This window comes from Larus michahellis, chromosome 3, assembly GCF_964199755.1.
Source record: "Larus michahellis chromosome 3, bLarMic1.1, whole genome shotgun sequence".
NCBI lineage: Eukaryota > Metazoa > Chordata > Aves > Charadriiformes > Laridae > Larus > Larus michahellis.
The window spans coordinates 131,128,609-131,149,826 of NC_133898.1; the positions used below are offsets into that span (position 1 = coordinate 131,128,609).

Here is a 21,218-nt window from a genome sequence, read left to right on the forward strand (position 1 = left end):
AACAGGGGGGACCAGTTCTCCATGCCCTGTAAAGGGAGATTAGATACCACCCTGTAGACACCTTGACTTGGATGCTACATTCTGCCAGATGAACCCCCACCCCATTCCCTACAGTTCTGAGCATTCCTGTGGATTCTCTGATGTCCAATAAGGGCTGAACCTCCCAGGCTACCCTACAAAGGACATCCTCCATCCACCCGGCCAGATGTGCACCCAAACTCATGGCTATCTGATACCTTTAGCGCTCTTCCCCTCTGGCAAACAGGCATGAAGTTAACCAGTGGATTCAAAAAATCGTTGGTGGGCACTGAAAAAACAGGTTCGCTTCCACACGTATGTTTTGTACGTTTGGGAAACCGGTCTATAAACGGGTCCTTCCCTAGGATCGCTGCCGCCCTTGGTGGCACAGCCCAGTACTGCACATCGGGGAGGAGAGGTCTGGGCTTTGCAGCTCTGCTCTCTCCAGCTGCCCCACGTATAAAGACGTCATGGGCACCATGTGGAGAAAAGGATAAGCCCAGCTGGAGATAAGACACAGGTTTGAGTCGTGAAGGCAGTTCGTGCTGAGACAAGGTGCCTTTCTTCATCACTTGGGATCTTAAAAGCTGGACAAGGTCCCAGACGCGCAGAGGGGAGAGGATGCAAAAAGCAGCTGGAAAAAGTTCTTAAGAATGTGTTAGGCAGGAGATTGGGACTTTAAGTCCTCTCCGCCTCCCTAGTTTGCAGCATCTCTCTTTTGGGCAGACCGTCTGTCCCCATGGGTCATTGGCAGCCACGCTCTGGTGTTTAACTGATCCAGGACTCGGCAAACTGGGTCCTGCCCTGGGTCTGTCGCAGCTGTTTTTCGGTGGACAAATCGCTTCTGTTCTCTCTGCCTCAGTTTCTCCAGCTGTAAAATTAAGACTGTTTTTTTGTGTCTGCTTTACAAACTGCGTTGTGATGTGCAGGGAGCAGCCACCCTAAAATACAGACGAGATCCAGACGGCTGGGGCAGAAAGCCCCAAACTGCAGGGGATCAGCACAGGCGTCTTGGGACGGCTGGGCTGGGCTTCAGCCACAGCCTGGATTTGAATACAAAGGGCTAGTGCTAAGGAAAGCTAATTGGATTTAACCTGATGAGATATGCTTAAAGTGGATTTTAACCGTGTTATACCAGTAGACAGATGTTAATAGAATTAACCGGCTGACTTAATTTAATTGGGAAATGAAACAAACCACGCTGAATCGAGGGCACTTGAGCACCAGATAGAAGTGCCCGCCTGAGGTTCCCACACTTGTTCACCAGCTCCTCGTCAAGGTGAATGCCAAAGGGAGATGAGAAGCACTCACGTTTTTCGAGCGTGTCCCCTGGGCTCTGCATCTCATGGTCGTTCCTTGTCCATCCATGTCTCCATCCCCTGGGTGCTGGGAACCTCATGCTCAACTATGGGGCTCTGCTGACACCTTCTGGCTGGAAGTGTCCTGATGGCTTCATAAGGATGAGCTGAAGCTGATTTTTAATTAAGGGTGATCCCAGGTGCAGAAAGAATCATAGAATCGTTTTGGTTGGAAGGGACCTTTCAGATCATCGAGTACAACCATTAACCCAACACTGCCAAGGCCACCACTACCCCATGGCCCTCAGCACCACGTCTGCCCGGCTTTTCAACCCCACCAGGGATGGCGACTCCACCACTGCCCTGGGCAGCCTCTTCCAATGCTTCACAACCCTTTCCAGGAGGAAATTGTTCCCAATATCCATCCTAAACCTCCCCTGGCACAACTTGAGGCCGTTTCCTCTTGTGCCATGGCCTGTTCCTTGGGAGAAGAGCCCGACCCCCCCTGGCTACCCCCTCCTTTCAGGGAGCTGTAGAGAGCCAGAAGGTCTCCCCTCAGCCTCCTCTTCTCCAGGCTGAACACCCCCAGCTCCCTCAGCCGCTCCTCACCAGACTTGTGCTCCAGACCCCTCACCAGCTCCGTTGCCCTTCTCTGAAGAGTGAAGTTCAGGATCTGCAGCGGATGGATCCCACCCGCCAAGGCTCATAGACATAGACATCCCAAGGCTCATAGACAGTGCTCAGGCACCCAAGAAACATAAACCCATTCTTCAGCCTCATCCTCCCTTTAAGTGTACCATGACTATTACCACTCCATCCCACCAGCATATGGAAACCTCTCAGCTCTGCAAAGGGTAGAGACCTCTGCCTCCTGTGAAGGCCAGGACGCTACAGGAGATGCTCAGCAGCATTCAGAAAAAGGGTGTTAGTAGGAGATAGGAGCATTACCACCACGGAATATCTGTTCTGCCTCCTCTTGCAGGAACTACTTCCACCTGCCGTACTTTGAGAAGAAGCCCTGCATCTACATCAAGAGCTGGTGGCAGGACCAGCGCCGCAGATTGTATAACGCCAACATCATGGACAAGATTGCGGACAAGCTGGTCAGTATGTGCTGGGGAGGGAGGGAGGCAGCTTGGGGCATGAGGTTGGCATGAGGCACCTCCAGGCTCCCTCCACATCTCTGCAGCTTGGCACAAAGCAGGGACAAACAGTGCAAGGACCCACGAGCAAACCTGTGCCAGAAAGGGGGAAATTTCCCAGTGCTAAATGCTCCGCAATTTGGATGCCCAAATCCTAAGAGCTCATTGAATTTTCTGTGGGTCAGAGCCATGGTGTAGACCTTGGCCAGCTAGCCTCATGGAGGGCGGTGGAACCATTCCCATCACCCAGAGCCAAACGTGTGCCAGACCTGAGCCCTGAGGCCGGCAGGTCTGGAGAGGCAGCAGATGTTTCCCACCGGCAGCCCCCACAGGGCTGCTCTAAGCAGGGTTGGACCTCAGGGGGGACCTTGTCCCGTGGCGGGGCTCTGCCCAACCAGCCCCTCACTTCTTCCCCCGTTGATGCCGCAGGAGGAAGGGCTCAACGACGTGCAGGAAATGATCAAAACGGAGAAGCCGCATCCGGAGCGCCGGCTCCGAGGGGTCCTGGAGGAGCTGAGCAGTGGGTGCTTGTGAGTAAAAGATGGGCAAAGTTGGCACACTGCGGGACCCTGCTCTCTGCAGGGCTATGGGCGAGGTCTTGAGCGTAAGCCCACCTTGCCTTATCCTCTGGACGACGGGCAAGCGTTTCTCTGCATTGGCTCAATGCTGTATCAGCTGCCTTCTGGCTTGGAGCATGGGTGAGGTGGTGCTTACACCCGCACCCCAAAGACCCCAAACCAGCGGTGAAAGCCTCAGTCCTGTGGCCTCCACAGACTGATACCCCATCAGCACCTACTCCCCATGCGTGACGCTCAGCATGGGGTGCAAGCAGGACACTTGGCCGTGATTGGGTTGCAAACCTGGGGGGGAACGAGGGCATTTTCCTCCAGTGAGGTGCCCTCCTGCTGGCAGAGATCCAGCCAGCCCCGGCTGCTTGGGGAGAGCCCAGGGGCTGCCACGGGATTCATGCTGCCGACCTTTCCCACCAGGCGCTTCGTGACGTTGGCTGACAAGGACCAGCACCACTCTTCCCGCACGAGGCTGGACCGGGAGAGGCTCAAGTCCTGCATGCGGGAGCTGGTGAGTGGGATTCAGCCAGGCAGGGAGGGGGACTCAGGAGCTGGACCTTGTCAATGTGGTGGGGAACTTTGGTCTGTAGGTGTGCTGCTTTCCGGTCTCTCTGCATTGAAAGTTTGAGGTTTATTTCTGAAGAGAGGAGCCCAAGACCACTTGAGTCTTAGAATCATAGAACCACAGAACTGTTTAGGTTGGAAGGGACCTTTCAGATCATCGAGTCCAACCATCAACCCAACCCTGCCAAGGCCACCACTACCCCACGTCCCTCAGCACCACGTCTGCCCGGCTTTTCAATCCCTCCAGGGATGGCGACTCCACCACTGCCCTGGGCAGCCTCTTCCAATGCTTCACAACCCTTTCCAGGAGCAAATTGTTCCCAATATCCATCCTAAACCTCCCCTGGCGCAACTTGAGGCCGTTTCCTCTTGTGCCATGGCCTGTTCCTTGGGAGAAGAGCCCGACCCCCCCTGGCTACCCCCTCCTTTCAGGGAGCTGTAGAGAGCCAGAAGGTCTCCCCTCAGCCTCCTCTTCTCCAGGCTGAACCCCCCCAGCTCCCTCAGCCGCTCCTCACCAGACTTGTGCTCCAGACCCCTCACCAGCTCCGTTGCCCTTCTCTGGACACGCTCCAGCCCCTCAAGGTCTTTCTTGGCGTGAGGGGCCCAAACCTGGACACAGCCCTCGAGGTGGGGCCTCCCCAGTGCCCAGTCCAGGGGGACGGTCACTGCCCCACTCCTGCTGGCCCCACTAGTGCTGACACAGGCCAGGATGCTGGTGGCCTTCTTGGCCACCTGGGCACTTGACCACCACTTGAAAGGGTGCTAGGTGGCTCTTGGGTCCACACTGCTGCCTCCCCTCCGCCACACTCCTCTGCTTTGTCTTGGAAAGAAATCCAGGAAGAGGGAGGAGGAGCTACATTACTGTCAAACAGCTGAGGGAGCTGGGAAGGAGGGATTTAGGGGAACCCTGCAGAGCAAAGCTGCTCCAGGAATAGACGTGGCCTAGATGTTTGGGGCTGGTAGCCCAGCTCCTTGCAAAGGACTTAGATGTGCAAAAGAGACGTACAAAGAGTCGGTGGCTTCTCCAGCTGGCACAGCCAAGGACACTGCCGTCAGTAGCCAGCTGCATCCTACAGAGAGATGAATTTAACCCATGAAAGCCTCCACGTCCCCTTTTCTGAACTGCCAGGTGCTGATTTACAGCTGGGTCAGCAGAAGGGGAGAGAAGATCATTAACACCAGGCTTGAAGCCACCCCAAAATGCCCTAAGCACAGGTGACATCTCTCTGTCCTGCGTACCTTCCGCTGGGACAGATGTCTGTGCTGCCAGGGGCCCTCCCAGTATCCTGCCAAGGTTGTTGAACGGGTGTCAGAAGTACCATCACCAGGACGCGGGTGGTGGGATTAAGGCATCTGCCTTCCCAAACGCTGGGGACCTGCCTGGTGCTGCCCCCTTCCCTGTGCTCCCTTCTGCTCCTGCTCACCTGATGTTCTGGGCTCCCCTTTGACCGCAGGAGAACATGGGGCAGCAAGCCACGACTCTGCGGTCGCAGGTGAAGAAGAACACCATGAAAGACAAGCTGAAGCTGGCGCAAAACTTCTTGCAGAAACTCCGGTTCTTGGCGGACGAGGTGAGTCCCTCCGCACGGAGAGAGGGTGTTAGCTGGGCCAGCAGCCTGGGGGGGATGGCGACCTCTCTGCAAACCCTGTAGGCAGGAGAGGTCCCTGCTCTTGTGCAAGGAGCCGCTCCAAGTCTACATAATGCCCCATGCCTCCAGGCTTGCCCGTGCTCTGCTGGGTTGGAACAAGTTGGCACTAAAGCCAATTTAAGAGCTCTCCCCAGCCAGTAACAGAGCTGGGTCCCCTTGCAGCTGAGCTGAAGGCAGTTTTTCCAGCCCCAGCCGTGGCGAGGCCATGCAGTTCCCTGGGGGATCGGTCATTGGAAGGTGGCACATGTCCACACAGCGCTAAAGCCAGCAGCAGGGAGCCGTTCCTGACCCTGGCTAGGTAGGGAGTTGTTAAAGTCAGTGGTTCTTCCAAGGGCTGTGGGATAAAGCCCTGTCCTCTTGCAGAACTCAAACCATCTAATTTTTATTGCTGCAGCACACTCTTGCTTCACTCCAGCTCATGTGTAAGAGATAATAGTCCAATATATTAGAGTTGAGTTGCTCACGGTATTTCCAAAGGAAATATTTTCCAAATATTTTTCAAATACCTGCAAAATATTTTTTCCCTCTTTCAGAAAATTACACCATTCCGCAGATATTTTTACAGTTTAGGACTGGGTCAGTTTTGGGGGGTTATCATAGAATCATAGAATCTTCATGGTTGGAAAGGACCTTTGAGATCATCGAGTCCAACCATCCGCATACAAAAAAAAACCCCTATAATCTCTGCCACTAGAGCATGCCCTGAAGTGCCACATCCAGATGTTCCTTAAATACCTCTAGGGATGGTGACTCAGCCCCCTCCCTGGGCAGGCTGGTCCAGTGCCTGACCACTCTTTCAGTAAAGGAATTCCTCCTGATATCTAACCTAAACCTCCCCTGCCGCAGCTTCAGCCCATTTCCTCTGGTCCTGTCATTATTCCCCTGGGAGAAGAGGCCAACCCCCACCTCTCTGCACCCTCCTTTCAGGGAGTTGTAGAGGGCAATGAGGTCTCCCCTCAGCCTTCTCTTCTCCAAGCTCAACATGCCCAGCTCCCTCAGCCTCTCCTCAGATGCCCTGGTCTCCAGACCCCTCACCAGCCTGGTCGCTCTCCTCTGGACACGCTCCAGCACCTCAATGTCCCTCTTGTACAGAGGGGTCCAGACCTGAACACAGCACTCGAGGTGAGGCCTCACCAGTGCCCAGTACAGAGGCACCATCACGTCCCTGCTCCTGCTGGCCACGCTGTTCCTGATACAAGCCAGAATGCTGTTGGCCTTCTTGGCCACCTGGGCACACTGCTGGCTCATGTTAAGTTGGCTCCACCAGCACCCCCAGGTCCTTTTCTGCCGGGCAGCTTTCCAGCCACTCTGCCCCAAGCCTGTAGCGTTGCTTGGGGTTGTTGTGGCCGACATGCAGGACCTGGCACTTGGCCTTATTAAACCTCATACAGTTGGCCTTGGCCCATGGACCCAGCCTGTCCAGGGCCCTCTGTAGAGCCTTCCTACCCTCCAGCAGATCAACACTCCCACCTAGTTTGGTGTTGTCTGCAAACTTACTGAGGGTGCACTCAATCCCCTCATCCAGATCATTGATAAATGAGGGGTCCGTTATTGACCCTCATGGAAGGTGTAGCTGTTGCACCTCCTGTTCTCATTTCCCGTGGTGGGCTCCCAGCCTCGACTACGTACTCTTTGTTACAGCAAGGCCTTCCTTGGCTTTGACTCACCACAGCAGAACATAACCCAGACTATAAGGTGCGATGGGACCTGTCCAGACACGGAACCTCTTCCATAGTAAGGAATGAAGGTATGGCCCATGCCCCACAGCCCTCATGGCCACTGAATGAAGAGAGAAGAAAAATCTTTAGTTTTCTAATCCAAATTTTTTTTTTTTTTTTAGATTAGAACAAATGTAAATCCCAGTTTCTTTCCCGCTAGGCTTCACCCTGCTGAGCTTAGCTCTGAGCAGTACTTAAGCAGACGAGCTTCTGCAGTGGGAGGCTCAAAACCATTTCAATGGCCCTAACGTGGCAATAGGTGCATCCGTCTCCTGGGGCATCTGTTGAATTTGCCTTCAGAAGGTCTCCAGCCCCGCTGGTGCCTCGGTGGTCAGAAAGAGCTAAGACACCAACAGGGCTCTTCGCTGCTGTTCACAGCCCCAGCACACTATTCCCGACATCTTCATCTGGATGATGAGCAACAACAAGCGCATTGCCTACGCCCGCGTCCCTTCCAAGGATATCCTCTACTCCATTGTGGATGAGGAGATGGGCAAGGACTGCGCCAAAGTGAAGACCCTCTTCCTCAAGGTGCCGGTCTGTCTTCCCTGGGGGAACTGCAGCCAGGAGGAGGGAGGTGGAGGAAGGACAGAGTGGGAGGATGGGAGGTGGAGATGAGAGAGCTGGGTATCCAGTTTTGCTGGGGTTTGAGTACTAAGCAAAGCAGACCCATGCTCTACTGGTAGGGGTGGAAGTCTGCTGCTAGGAAGTGTGACCCACTGATCTTACCCAGCCTGGTAAGTGAGAAATGTCTGGAAGGAGAAAGGTGTTTGATCCAGATGGCCACAAAAGAGGTTGCTGGCTTAGAAAGAGGAAGACAATGTGGTGGGAAGAAGATAGTGCATGAGTCAGAGTAGTGTCATGATCAAAAATGATGAGGGCTGGGTCCCTGGTTTTAAGGGGCAGCAGTAAAAGCAATACACCAGAAGGAGATGGACGCTGCAAGAGGTGGTCTGTCCATCTCTAAGGTCTTCCCTGTATCCCTGTAAACTCCTCTGTCCTTTGTGCCCAGCTACCTGGGAAGAGAGGGTTTGGACCTGCTGGCTGGACAGTTCAGGCCAAGATGGAGATGTACTTGTGGCTGGGCCTCAACAAACAGCGCAAAGACTTCCTGAGTGGCCTGCCCTGTGGCTTCGAGGAGAAGAAGACAGCCAGAGGCCAAAACCTGCCGTCCTTCCCCCCCATCAGCCTCCTTTACACCAGTAAGAGCTTCCTGCCTGCAGCGGGTCTGGGGACAGGACATGGAGAGGGCAGGAGGGAGCCTGGCTGGACACCACTTGGGCCAAGGGCTCGCAGGAGCTAAGGGGGAAATAATTCCAGTAGTCCCAGTCTGAGGTCCATGGGGAGCTGGGGTGTGGGAACTGTGCGCCCTCTTCCTTACCCAGTTCATAGCTGTCATTCTGCGCATGGCGAGCAGGACGCTGAGGAAGTCCGTATCCATTCGGGACTCATGCTTTGAGCCTATATCCCTCATCAGTGCTGGCCCTGAGCAAAAGCGTGTCCCCGAGGCCTCTCCCTGCAGGCTGAGCCCCACGGCTGGGCTCCGAGGCTGCGTATCGAGCTGTCTCTCTTCCCCTCTCTCTTGCAGAGAAGCAGGTGTTCCAGCTGCGGGCCCACATGTACCAAGCCAGGAGTTTATTTGCAGCCGACAGCAGTGGCCTTTCGGACCCCTTTGCACGAGTCTTCTTCATCTCCCAGAGCCAATGCACCGAGGTAAAGACTGTCTCCTGACCTGGAGGGCTGGGTGAGGCTCGGGCGTTGCATGTCCCATCAGCTCTCCATCCTGCTCCCCTGCCGTGGGTCTCGTGACTCCTAGTGAATCAAGGACGGGGTTGATCATGGGGTCCTGGGGTGGGAAGGCAGCCACAGCACTGGGGTTTGACTGACTCCAGGAGCCCCTTCCCCAGGAGCACCTTCGCGACATGTCCCCCACACCAGCACACAGCTGTCCTGTGGCCCTGTGCCCACGATTCACCTGCCCGGTTAGGAGAAACCGGAGCGTGTTGAAGTGTGTCTTGTGTCTCCCCATCCCAGGTTGAGGGCTGCCAAGCTTTAGCAAGCCTGGTGGATGCTGGAAATAATTTGTGTCTGCTTGCCTGCTGTTGGGTTGGGGTTTTTTTCTCAGAAGAGTCCTTGGGAGATACCCCATGCCTCACCGGTCCAAAAAAAATGTGCAGCAGCCCATTAGTGCTGCCAGGCTGAGACCAATGGCCCATCTGCTGCCCTTCACAGGGCTTAGCCCCTATCTGGAGCAGTAAAGTCTCTCTCTCCCGTTCTTCCAGGTTCTCAATGAGACCCTTTGCCCGACCTGGGACCAGCTGCTGGTCTTCGACAATGTGGAGCTGTATGGAGAAGCCCATGAGATGCGGGATGACCCTCCCATAATTGTCATTGAGATCTATGACCAGGACACGGTGGTAAGATGAATCCCAGCAAAGGAAAATGTTTATGATTTAGATGCTGTGATCACTCCTGAGTCGGAGGCCAGGCAGATGGTGCAGCTCTTCTCCTGACTCTTGGAAGATGGTCCCCTCCACATCTCCCATGACATGTGCAGCCTCTGCTGCTCATTAGAATCATAGAATCACAGAATGTGTTGGGTTGGAAGGGACCTCTAAAGGCCATCTCGTCCAACCCCCCTGCAGTGAGCAGGGACATCTTCAACTAGATCAGGTTGCTCAGAGCCTCATCCAGCCTGGCCTTGGATGTCTCCAGGGATGGGGCCTCCACCCCCTCTCTGGGCAACCTGGGCCAGTGTCTCACCACCCTGAGTGTAAAGAACTCAGACTCAATATCTTATTTTTGGGAACTGAAGCGAGAGCTTTTGTGAGGCTGGAGGCAAGGAGACGTTTCCTGAGTCTTTCCCTTTAGAAAAGTTGCTCAGGCCTGGCCTCCTTGCTGCCCCAGCCCTAGGCGACCTCTTTCCCCTTATTTGAAGAAGCCAGGAGTGAAAGTTGTCACTGAGCTTTGGTGTCCCAGGCCCACTGAGGCGTGTTCTGACCACGGTGGGGAGAGCTGTGGCGCTAACATGGAAGACCTCACGTTGGGTCAGCAAACCCAAGTGCTGTCTATGCCTCTCCAGGGCAAAGCTGACTTCATGGGCCGCACCTTTGCCAAACCGGTGGTGAAGATGTCAGACGAGCACTACTGCCCCCCGCGCTTCCCCCCGCAGCTGGAGTACTACCAGATCTACCGCGGCAACTCCACAGCAGGTGACCTCCTGGCTGCCTTCGAGCTGCTCCAGGTACCGGCTGGCAAAGCCACCCTAGACCAAGGGAGGGAAAGGAAGGGATGGAGGGTTGCAAGGGAGCAGGGATGAATCCATGCTTGTATATCTCAGGTGCTGCAACAAGCAGGTAGTTCATACATCCTAGAAAAGCTCGAAGGGTTTAGCACAGCTACCAGCCCAGTGAGAGGGAAGCTCCTGCCCAGTTAAGCTGGTCAAGATGATGCGCCGTGAGTCCCAGCCATCCTTCTGGACAGGACACCCCACTAAAGTGTTGCTTTAGCCCAAACTCTGCATCATCACTGGGATACGGGAGATGCCAGTGGGAGTCCTGGTGTTCTTGGAGACGCCAATTTGAAGGTCTCATGAAAAAGGAATGTGAATTCATAGCAGCACCCCAATAGTATGGTGAAATTTTAGCCCTCCCGCTTTCGTGCTTCCTTTCCCGTACACTGAGACTGTTGTATTTGTATGGACGTGTCTCAGCGGTCTCCTGGTGTGGAGGGGGGATGAGATGTCCCAGATGAAAAGAGAGAGGCCCCAGCAAACTCAGCGCCGTGCTGGTGGGTTCAGGTGTGCAAGGACCGACCTGCCAGAGGCACCTCTAGCGCAGCTGAGCACCAGCCAGGGGCAGTGGTCCAAGGCTGGCCAAGCATCTGTGCGTGCCAGGAGCAGACAGTGCCTGGGGAGGGGGACCCTTGAGGACTATGTGCTCCCTCCACCCCTTTATTTCAGAGGAGACTTTCCTTTGCATGTCTGTCTGCAGTCTCCTCAGATGCCCTATGACAATGGCCAGCCCAGGGCAGCCCTGCAGGCTGCTGCTGAGCCTGGTGTCCTGCTCCTGCAGGTGCTTTTCCCACCTCCTTTGTCTGCCAGGGCAGGTGCTCATCCAAACCCTTTTTTCCCCCAGCTTTCCTTGCAGTGGGGTGTTTTCTCTAGGGAATGGCTGACATGGGATATTTGATCTCCCTCATGTCCTGAGTTGGAAACAGGACCTGAAATCACAGAATCATAGAATGATTAGAGTTGGAAGGGACTTTAAAGGCCACCCAGTGGCACCCCCTGCCCTGGGCAGGGACACCTCCCACCAGCCCAGGTTGCTCCAAGCCCCGGCCAACCTGGCCTTGAACCCCTCCAGGGATGGGGCAGCCACAGCTTCTCTGGGCAACCTGGGCCAGGGGCTCACCCCCCTCACACCAAAGAATTTCTTCCCAATAGCTCATCTCAATCTCCCCTCTTCCAGTGTAAAACCCTTCCCCCTCGTCCCACGGCTCCCCTCCCTGCTCCAGAGTCCCTCCCCAGCTTTCCTGGAGCCCCTTGAGGGACTGGCAGGGGCTGGAAGGTCTCCGCGGAGCCTTCTCTTCTCCAGGCTGAACCCCCCCAGCTCTCTCAGCCTGTCCTCCCAGCAGAGGGGCTCCAGCCCTCCCAGCATCTCCGGGGCCTCCTCTGGCCCCGCTCCAACAGCTCCGTGTCTCTCCTGTGCCGAGGCCCCAGCGCTGGAGGCAGCACTGCAGGGGGGTCTCCCCCGAGCGCAGCAGAGGGGCAGAATCCCCCCCTCGCCCTGCTGCCCACGCCTGGGCTGAGCTGTTGGACCATTTCTGTGTCTCTTCCCACCCAGCCCAGGCAGAGGCAACTCTTTGCAGGAGGAAAGGGGGCAGCCCTGGCGTTGGGGTGCGTTGGTGGGCTAAGTTTGCTCTTCTGCTGGGTCTGTCCTGTGTGGAAGCAGAGCCCTGCCCAGCACCTTCTGCTGATGTCTACACCTTTTCCCAAAAGAACCTGCGCTGTACGACCAGCTGGATGCTCACCAGCCCTTGTTGCTCAGGCACCCTCTGAGACGACACAGACCCAGTGCACGAGACCAGGGTGTGCCAGTTACAGCCCAGACTGACAAAAAAGTGGTTCCCAGCAGCTGAGAACCAGCTCAAAGAAACAGATCCTAACCCAGGCTGCATCTCTTCCAGATTGGCCCTGGGGGCAAGTCAGACCTGCCCCCAATCGATGGCCCCACGGACATGGACAGGGGCCCCATCCTGCCGGTGCCACTGGGGATTCGGCCGGTGCTGAGTAAATACAGAGTGGAGGTAATTGCCTTGGGGCATCACGTTTTCATGTTGAGCGTTGTGCGGGGCAGGAGAGCCTGCCCACGGGCGTTTGAAGGTCGGGAGGGATCTCTGAGGCTGGGATGACTCGCTGGGCGCATCAGAGAGACACGTGTAGTACATCTCCACCCAAAGCAGTCCCACAGGTCAGGAGAGCTGCATCCCACCAACCTCAGGCATCAAGGGCAGGATGCCTCTCCTGTCTCTGTAGATACCTAAAGGGTGATGCAGCCAATCGGGGTCCCTCTCCCTTGGTTGTCTTGGTAGGTGGTGGTGATCCAGTGACGTTCAGTGCCCAATTCAGCCATGGTTGTAGGTATCTCTTCAGGAGAGATGCTGATGACCAGATCTGCAGGTGTCTAAAGGGATCCTAGCTCCTGGTCTTCCAGACACTTGCATCTGGTTAAATAAATCATATTCCTCTGATGTGCAAGGTGAATACAGCCATGGGGAACCAGGAGGTGGAAAAATCTCGTTTTAGGGTAACTTTTGATCAGGGTGGTGGTCTGTTATCCCAAGAAGGGAGAGGCAAGTTTCCTCGGTGATACTGATAGCATTTGGACAAAATGAGGCCAGAGCTGAATCAAGAGCCACTGTGGATGGACAGAGCTGGTCTGGTCCTGCTCTGTGGAGTCCCATGGCAGAGAACGGCCAGAAAGGGAGAAAGGCAGAAAAGGGAGTTGAGGGCAGCAGGCTGGAGAGCTTAGGCTGCTGCAGATCAGGCGTGGGGCAGAGTATGTGGGGTGTCAGAGAGAGACTTTGGTGCAGCCATGAGCCATGTGGATGAGGAGGAGATACCTCAGGGATCCACCACTGCCCGGGCAATGACATTTGCAGTCAGGTCCCTGCTTCTGGGGGATATGGAGAACCAACTCCTTTGACTCCAGCCTGGCTCCAGCCAGGGGCAGTCCTTCTCACATTCACGCTCTTCCTTCTCCTCCTCCCCCTCCCCTAGATCTTGTTTTGGGGGCTCAGGGATCTGAAGAGAGTGAACCTGGCCCAGGTGGACCGGCCCCGTGTGGACATTGAGTGTGCTGGGAAGGGCGTCCAGTCATCCCTCATCCAGAACTACAAGAAAAACCCCAACTTCAGCACTTTAGTCAAGTGGTTCGAAGTGGTGAGTGTTTCCTCTTCCCCCTGAGCCCTCAGCTGAAACCCAGACTTTCTGGAGCCCAAACCATGGGTCATAGCCCCTTTGCTTCAGTTTCCCCACGGCAATGGAGGGTGTGAGCTCCATCCCAGTTGGTGATGGCCTTTGAGGGCTCCTAAGCCATGCTGGAGCTGCTCCAGACCTCTTCCTCCAACACAATCCCTGTTTTAGTCCCTACTGGCCTTTCCAACCACCAACGCAGACATCCCACAGCCCACGCCCAGCCCTTGATAACCAGCACACCTTTGCTTCCCAGGACCTCCCGGAGAATGAGCTGCTCCATCCACCCCTCAACATCCGGGTGGTGGACTGCCGGGCTTTCGGGCGTTACACCCTGGTGGGGTCCCACGCCGTCAGCTCCCTCCGAAAGTTCATCTACCGCCCACCAGATAAGAAAGCCCAGCACTGGAATATGACAGGTACCAGGTTTGGACCCTGGGGACCTGACTGGTGTGGTTGGTCAGTGGGGCAGCGTGTGGGGAAGAGGGAGATGGGTAGAGGGTTGTAAGGACTGTGGGATGTCGCCTGCTTGTTGGTTAAGCAGGCAGTGCTTTGGGGTTTGGGTCAAGGGGGTGAGAAGGCAGAGGGTGAGGCCATGATTCCCCTTTGATTGTTTTGATCCGTGGGTCTCACCGTGATAACTTCATGCTCCCCCTGATACCTGTAAGAGAAGAAGGGCTGGTTCACCTCTGACATCTCTGCAGCTTCGCGACTCTACACTCCCCAAACGTTCCTCCAGACCGGGAGATGAATTTGCCATGCTCCATGCCTGCTGCTGTCGCTATTATTTGAGTAAAGAGTAAAAAAATAAAAGCTGCAGAGTGAGGCCCCCCTCTCAGTCCCAACCACCACTCCGTCTACCAGCACCCCCAGCAAAAGCCATCACAAAGCCACTTTCCCCGCTCCCAGCACAGCAGCCAAGGGCTTGGTGAGCCGCAGGAATTGCTCATCTCCCCCCAGTCCTTGGTGGAAGTGGAGGCCCCTTGGCTGGCCAGAGACAGGAGGCCTGTGGGGGGATTGCCAGGGGCCACCCCTGGTTCCAGCCAGAGGTCTGGACCTGTGGTTGTGTCCGTGACAGCTGGGACTTTCAGGGCAATCATCTTCTCTGCATCTTCTCCTCTGGAGGCTGGTGCAGGTGAAAAAAAGACAATCCTTTCTCATCATCTGCTTTCCGTCACTATGAAAGGGGGTTTTAAGCATGCTGTAAGGGTCTGTGCTCATTTCCTCCCCTCTTCTTCTCTGACCGGGGTGGTCACACCTCACTCCTGCATCAATCCTGTAGGATCTCAGCTGAGCTCTCAGTTTCTCCTCTACACTATCCTCCTCTCTTCTTCTTTCTTTCTCTCTGTCCTCTGTCTAGCTAAACACCTCAACGGCTATCTGGCAATGGCCAACGGGGCCCATCGCTCTCGCCCCACAGGGGAGATCGTGGTCAATATGGAACCTGAGGTTCCCATCAAGAAGATGGAGACGATGGTGAAGCTGGAAGCTGTGAGTATCCATACGTCAGCATAACTTTAGCATCTCTTTCCTCACGGAATTGCCAATCTTTGAGGGATTCTACCCAAACAGAGGCCATCTTGTCATGCCAAACACGGGGTTGGGCTGACGCCTGGAATGAAGAGCCTTGTGTCGTTGTCAGTCCTACTAATTGTCCTCTTTCAGTCCTGGCTGAAATTATCTGGTGCTCGCTGCCCAGAGGAGGGCTGTCCTGGGCTATGCAAATTAGACAGCTTTCTGTTTTCCTTCAAAAACAGTCAGGTGGGAATGAGCACTGCCCTGTCCCTGTCTGCGGCCAACACAGACACGAGGGACCCATCCGAAATTCCCCATCTGCGGAGCTGCAGCGACCCTGCCCTTTCAAAGCGCGCCGCGTCATCTGCAAGCAGTCCAGGGCCACGCAGATTTCCCTGCTGCTTTTTTCCTTTTTACACTGGCTGCGAGGCACTCGGGTGGCTGCGTCAGCTCTCTGAGATGCCTGTTCAGCAGGTCCAGGTGAGCGGTCGGTGCCATGTCACTGCTCAGCGAGCCTCAGCCGTACGGGACTCGGCAGATGCGCGTGGCATAGAGCTGGTCCAGGCAGACAGAGTCAGTCAGAGGCACCCAAAGCCCTTCAGACCTATTGCTCTTTTGCCCTGAAAATACGGCACCGTACGCAATGGGCAGGCGATGTGTCCCAGAGGCGTCAGGCTTTGTTCACACTGGATGTGCCCGTGCCCATCTTCTGGCCCAGAGCAGGAATTTCAGCTCCTTCTACACACCCTTCTGCTCCGGAGCTTCCTCCACAAAAAGGAACAGGATTTCTTTTTGCAGGGCGCCCTTTGCAGCAACACAGAATCACAGAAGGGTTTGGGTTGGAAGGGACTTCAAAGATGATCTCATTCCACCCCCTGCCCTGGGCAGGGACACCTCCCACCAGCCCAGGTTGCTCCAAGCCCCGGCCAACCTGGCCTTGAACCCCTCCAGGGACGGGGCAGCCACAGCTTCTCTGGGCAACCGACATGCACGCACAAGCAGCACGTGTCCGTACGTGTGCCTACAGGCACGTTGTGGGCTCCAAATATGCACAGCCCCTCACTTGTGCGCATTGCCAGGAAGGCGACAGCACATACAAAGCCTCACAAACACGTGCGTACAGATACACGCACGTACACAACACCCCACAAGGTCCCTGGTCCATTCACACACATGCACCCGTATGTAGAGGTCCTCGTACGTGCACGAGAAGCTGTATCATGTAAGTTTGCTCACACAGCTTCATGCAAGAGGAGCTACAGGGTCTGTGTCCATGGGTATGTCTGGAGTGCCCCAGAACACATGTGCTTCTTGAAATCTACCACAGTAGCTTGCAGACCTTCCCAGATAGACCTTCCTAGAAGAGCTCCAAGAGAGCAGAGGTATTATCTACGCTGAAAGCCAAGGTGTCTTTCCAAACCCAGTCCCTCTGTGCAAGAGAGACGTCTCCCACGCGGAGTTGGGTTTGGTGTGTCACGGCAGACGTCTCCCCTCTGTGCAGAGCTTTTTCAGCCAGGGTTCTTCATCCAAGGCTTCATTCAAGCTTGGTTCCTTCATCTTTGGGGAGCTGCCTGGGACTTCTCATGCATGCATGTGCCAGTGTGTTTGTACTCGGCTGAGGCTGCGCTGCTAACCTGCTCTCCCTCTCCCTCTTCCCTTCCATCCTGGGCGGCAGAACTCGGATGCAGTGGTGAAGGTGGACGTGGTAAGTGATGGATCTGCTCTGCATCCCTGCTCCCAACCCTCCACACCCCATCCTACCCTTCTGTGCGGCTTTCAATGGACCATGCATCCTCACCAACCCCAAGACAGGCGAGGACCAGCGTCCCTTCGTCCCAGGGCAGAGACAGAGCAGCGTTGTCTCATCAGTAGATATGGCAGTGGCCTGGTTCCTGCAGCTTGGGAAGCTCTTCTGGGCCAGCCCTTCTCAGCCCAGCTGTGCCAGGAGGAGCAGGGCAGGCAGCACCCAGTGGGAGAGATGCTGGTTATTCCCACCACAACCAGATACCAGCAGCAAAAGGCTTTATTTCACCACTAAGTGGACCCAGGGTAGTTTGCGGGGCAGAGGGAGGATTGCCACTGTGTAAGATTCCGGTGCTGTAGCCTGGGAAACACATGGAGGAAAGGGATGACGGAAAGGAGGGGATGCCTCCGGACTCAGACACCGTGTGTCTCTCGAGCCTTGGGCACCTTGCTCTGCTCTGTGCCTCGGTGCCTGCGGCTGTAAATGGGGGAAAGTGTTAATGAGGCCACCCAGCCTGGAGGGTTCTGCCTTCTCAGGTGCTTCACCCACCACCTTTGCCCTTCAAGGGACGTTTGACTTTCATCTGACCCCTCTTCTTGGGGAGGGGCTGTTTGCAAGGGCATGTAGCGATAGGACGAGGGACGATGGTTTAAACTAGAGCAGGGCAGGGTTAGATCAGACATTAGGAAGAAGTTCTTCACAATGAGGGTGGTGAGACACTGGCCCAGGTTGCCCAGAGAGGGGGTGGAGGCCCCATCCCTGGAGACGTTCAAGGCCAGGCTGGATGAGGCTCTGAGCAACCTGATCTAGTTGAAGATGTCTCTGCTCACTGCAGGGGGGCTGGACGAGATGGCCTTTGGAGGTCCCTTCCAACCCCACACATTCTGTGATTCTATGATTCTTCTCTGCCTTTGCTTCCCTTGTCCCTGCAGTCTGAGGAAGAGAAGGAGAAAAAGAAGAAGAAGAAGAAAGGAGGAGGAGGAGGAGAGGAAGTAGAAGAGGAGGAGCCGGACGAGAGCATGCTGGACTGGTGGTCCAAGTATTTTGCTTCAATTGAGACTATGAAGGAGGTGGGTGCAGAGCAGAGGAGGGGTGTGCGGAAGGGGGAAGAGGGAAATGTTTCCTGCCTGTGACATCTTCCCTGTTTCCAGCTACTTCCAAAGCTTGGGGCTGCGTTGCTTTCCTCGATAACCTTGCCTGGTGGTCGGCAAGGCTTTTTTTTTTCACCTGGCGGAGCTGAGCAGGATTGTCCTTTCTTGAGTTGCTCTTGGGGTGGGCTGGTTTTTGCCCAGGTATGAGCCAACATCGGTGCTGGAGGCTGCACTTGAGCAACTTTGGTTTCTCCAGCACTGCCAGAACCTCGCTGGTGGCTCTGATGGGGGGAGTGATCTGCGACCCTGGGTTAGGCATGTCCGGTGAGCGCAGACACCTCGGCACAAGCACCCACTCCCTCTTCACTTCATTTCTCCCCCAGCAACTCCGGCAGCAGGAAGCGGCCGCAGCGGAGGCGGAGGAGAAGGAAGAAATGGAGATTGCAGAGGGTAAGCAGGTTGAGAACGAGAGAGGGAGCATGGCAGGGGAAGGTAGAACCGGGACTCGGTTGCTTGGGCCTGGTTGCTTGGGCATCCCTTTCGGAGCCTACTGCTACTCTTCTGCTCATTCCCAGATGTTCCCAGCATGTTGTACACCCCCACGCAGTGTTGATTTTCATGAATGCAAGGCTAATGGGGGCTGCATTGGACTAACGTGCTAATACCAGGTGAAGCCAAATCAGAGCGTGGTGTCATGGCAGCCTCCGACCCATCCATGCTGGGAGGAAGGCCATGCGCAAGTCATGCAGACTACTCAGCAAGGTCCATGTCGTTGTTCGAGGACATTTTTGTGCAGTCACACCTCAGTATGTCATTAAAAGTCCCGTCGCTTTGGCCGTGCAGATGTGTTAGCTATAGTCTTCAAGGATGTGTGCTTGAAGTCTGTTGAGCACGCCAAGTAATACTTCTAGATCGCCTTCACGGAGTTTCCCACCCTCGTTTTGCAGGAGGCCTAAATTTATTTTTATTTTTATTTTGCTCCAGTTTTACAAAGGGAAGATTCAACCAGACAAAAGGTCTGGGATTCATCTAATCTGACTCCTTTTACCTGCATGTAGAGGCCTCCTTGTCCGCTCTCCTGGCACTGGCAGTGAAGAAAAATACACACCTTTAGGGCAAGTTGTCTGACCTATTTTCAGTACTATGTTATGATAAGATGAACTATGCCCTACGTGCATTTTTCTCTGAAGGAAGTCAGGGGTCTGTAGCTCAGATGGGGTGTCGCTGACGTCTAAAGTTGGCTGAGATGAATTTTGTACCACAAGTGACGTGGACCAAGAATACTGGTGAGGTGGGACATGTTGGTCAAGGGTGACTGTCCATTTGCAGCCTGGAGGCTCCTTGCCAGACCCTCCAGTGGGGCCTGGAGGGGTTTCCATGAGGACTTTCACCCATGCTCTCCATATGTTCCATGTCAACGGGTTGCTGTCATGCCTGGGCAATGCAAAATCCATTAGCTGAGAAAAATACAGAGCCTGGTTTCTTTTGGAAGACTAGTCTTCATATCATGAAACAGATGAGGCTGGCTCTTGCTGACCTTGGAGACAACCCTGAGCAGCTCCTTCCTGGGCTTGCTGTCACAGCGGGGTTGCTGGGGAGTGTCTTGTGATCCCCACTGTTTTCTTTCTGTCCTCTGAGAAGGATCCATTCCCCCTTGGCACTCCCATTCCTTCCTCCTCTCCTCTTCCACGTTGAGTCTTTGTCGTCTGTCTGTCCCCCTCTGCGTTGCCCAGCAGTCATGAAGGGCCGGAAGGAGGATCCAGGGAACTACAGGCCAGTCAGTCTGACCTCGGTGCCTGGGAAGGTCATGGAACAGATCCTCCTCAGTGCCATTACACGGCACATGCAGGAGAACAGGGTGATCAGGCCCAGTCAGCATGGGTTTGTGAAGGGCAGGTCATGCCTATCAAACCTAATATCCTTCTATGATAAGGTGACCCACTTAGTGGATGAGGGAAAAGCTGTGGATGTTATCTACTTGGATTTTTGCAAAGCTTTTGACACTGTTTCCCACAGCATCCTCCTGGAGAAACTGGCTGCTCATGGCCTGGACAGGTGTACTCTTCGCTGGGTAAAAAACTGGCTGGATGGCCGTGCCCAGAGAGCGGTGGTAAATGGAGTTCAATCCAGTTGGTGTCCAGTCACAAGTGGTGTCCCCCAGGGCTCGGTGCTGGGGCCGGTTCTCTTTAATATCTTTATCAATGATCTGGATGAAGGGATCGAATGCACCCTCAGTAAGTTCGCAGATGACACTAAACTGGGCGGGCGTGTTGATCTGCTTGAGGGTAGGTTGGCTCTGCAGAGGGATCTGGACAGGCTGGACCGATGGGCTGAGACCAATGGTATGAGGTTCAACAAGGCCAAGTGCCGGGTCCTGCACTTGGGTCACAACAACCCCATGCAGCGCTACAGGATTGGGGCAGAGTGGCTCGAAAGCAGCTCGACAGAAAAGGACTTGGGAGTGTTGGTTGACAGCCGGCTGAATATGAGCCAGCAGTGTGCCCAGGTGGCCAAGAAGGCCAACAGCATCCTAGCCTGTATCAGGAATAGTGTGGTGAGCCGGACTAGGGAAGTGATCATCCCCCTGTACTGGGCACTGGTGAGGCCCCACCTCGAGTACTGCGTTCAGTTTTGGGCCCCTCGCTACAAGAGGGACATTGAGGTGTTGGAGCGTGTCCAGAGAAGGGCTACAAAGCTGGTGAGGGGCCTGGAGGACAAACCTTATGAAGAACGACTGAGGGAGCTGGGGTTGTTTAGCCTGGAGAAGAGGAGGCTGAGGGGAGACCTTATCACCCTCTACAACTACCTGAAAGGAGGTTGTAGAGAGATGGGGGCTGACCTCTTCTCCCTGGTGACAGGTGATAGGACGAGGGGAAACGGGTTCAAGTTACGTCAGGGGAGGTTTAGATTAGATATTAGGAAACATTTTTTCACTGAAAGGGTTATTAAACATTGGAATAGGCTGCCCAGGAGGTGGTGGATTCACCATCTCTGGAGGTGTTTAAAAAAAGGGTAGATGGGGCACTTAGGGACATGGTTTAGAAGTGGCTCTTGTCAGGGTAGGCTAAAGGTTGGACTCGATGATCTTAAAGGTCCCTTCCAACCTCAACAATTCTATGATTCTATGATTCTATGAAAGCTGGCAGAGGCAGTGAGGGACGGGGATTGTAGAGGGCTGGGAGAAGTTTTCTTTGAACGTGCCTTTCCAGGCAGCCTCTTCCCAGCGTAGGTGTTGTCCCTGGCTGGTGGTTGGTCTGAACAGAGACCCCAACAACCCGTCACTGCAGCTGGTCATGGGCGACACCTCTTCCAGGGCAGTAGCCTGTGCTCTGGTGCTGGGCATCCAGCACTGTCCCCTCCGCGATACCTAGGCTGGGGTTCTATTCTCCAGGCTGCACACAGCAGGAAAAGCCTCCAGTAGAAGGAAGAAAAGCA

General features: G+C 55.0%; 1 protein-coding gene across 4 annotated transcripts in view; it reads left to right on the forward strand.

The window, feature by feature from the left end:
• OTOF (otoferlin) overlaps nucleotides 1-21,218 on the forward strand; it is a 122,953-nt gene that overhangs the window by 87,418 nt on the left and 14,317 nt on the right. For 2 of the 4 annotated variants that reach the window (XM_074582261.1, XM_074582263.1), the window contains exons 18-33: nucleotides 2,299-2,419; nucleotides 2,888-2,988; nucleotides 3,448-3,538; nucleotides 5,046-5,162; nucleotides 7,337-7,489; nucleotides 7,971-8,160; nucleotides 8,547-8,671; nucleotides 9,241-9,375; nucleotides 10,041-10,202; nucleotides 12,146-12,265; nucleotides 13,239-13,400; nucleotides 13,690-13,852; nucleotides 14,794-14,924; nucleotides 16,624-16,653; nucleotides 17,625-17,762; nucleotides 18,167-18,233. In XM_074582261.1, the coding sequence (XP_074438362.1) occupies nucleotides 2,299-2,419; nucleotides 2,888-2,988; nucleotides 3,448-3,538; nucleotides 5,046-5,162; nucleotides 7,337-7,489; nucleotides 7,971-8,160; nucleotides 8,547-8,671; nucleotides 9,241-9,375; nucleotides 10,041-10,202; nucleotides 12,146-12,265; nucleotides 13,239-13,400; nucleotides 13,690-13,852; nucleotides 14,794-14,924; nucleotides 16,624-16,653; nucleotides 17,625-17,762; nucleotides 18,167-18,233 (2,006 nt within the window). The remainder of the gene's footprint in view (nucleotides 1-2,298; nucleotides 2,420-2,887; nucleotides 2,989-3,447; nucleotides 3,539-5,045; nucleotides 5,163-7,336; nucleotides 7,490-7,970; nucleotides 8,161-8,546; nucleotides 8,672-9,240; nucleotides 9,376-10,040; nucleotides 10,203-12,145; nucleotides 12,266-13,238; nucleotides 13,401-13,689; nucleotides 13,853-14,793; nucleotides 14,925-16,623; nucleotides 16,654-17,624; nucleotides 17,763-18,166; nucleotides 18,234-21,218) is intronic. The other 2 variants (XM_074582264.1, XM_074582265.1) reach the window with 1 other exon arrangement.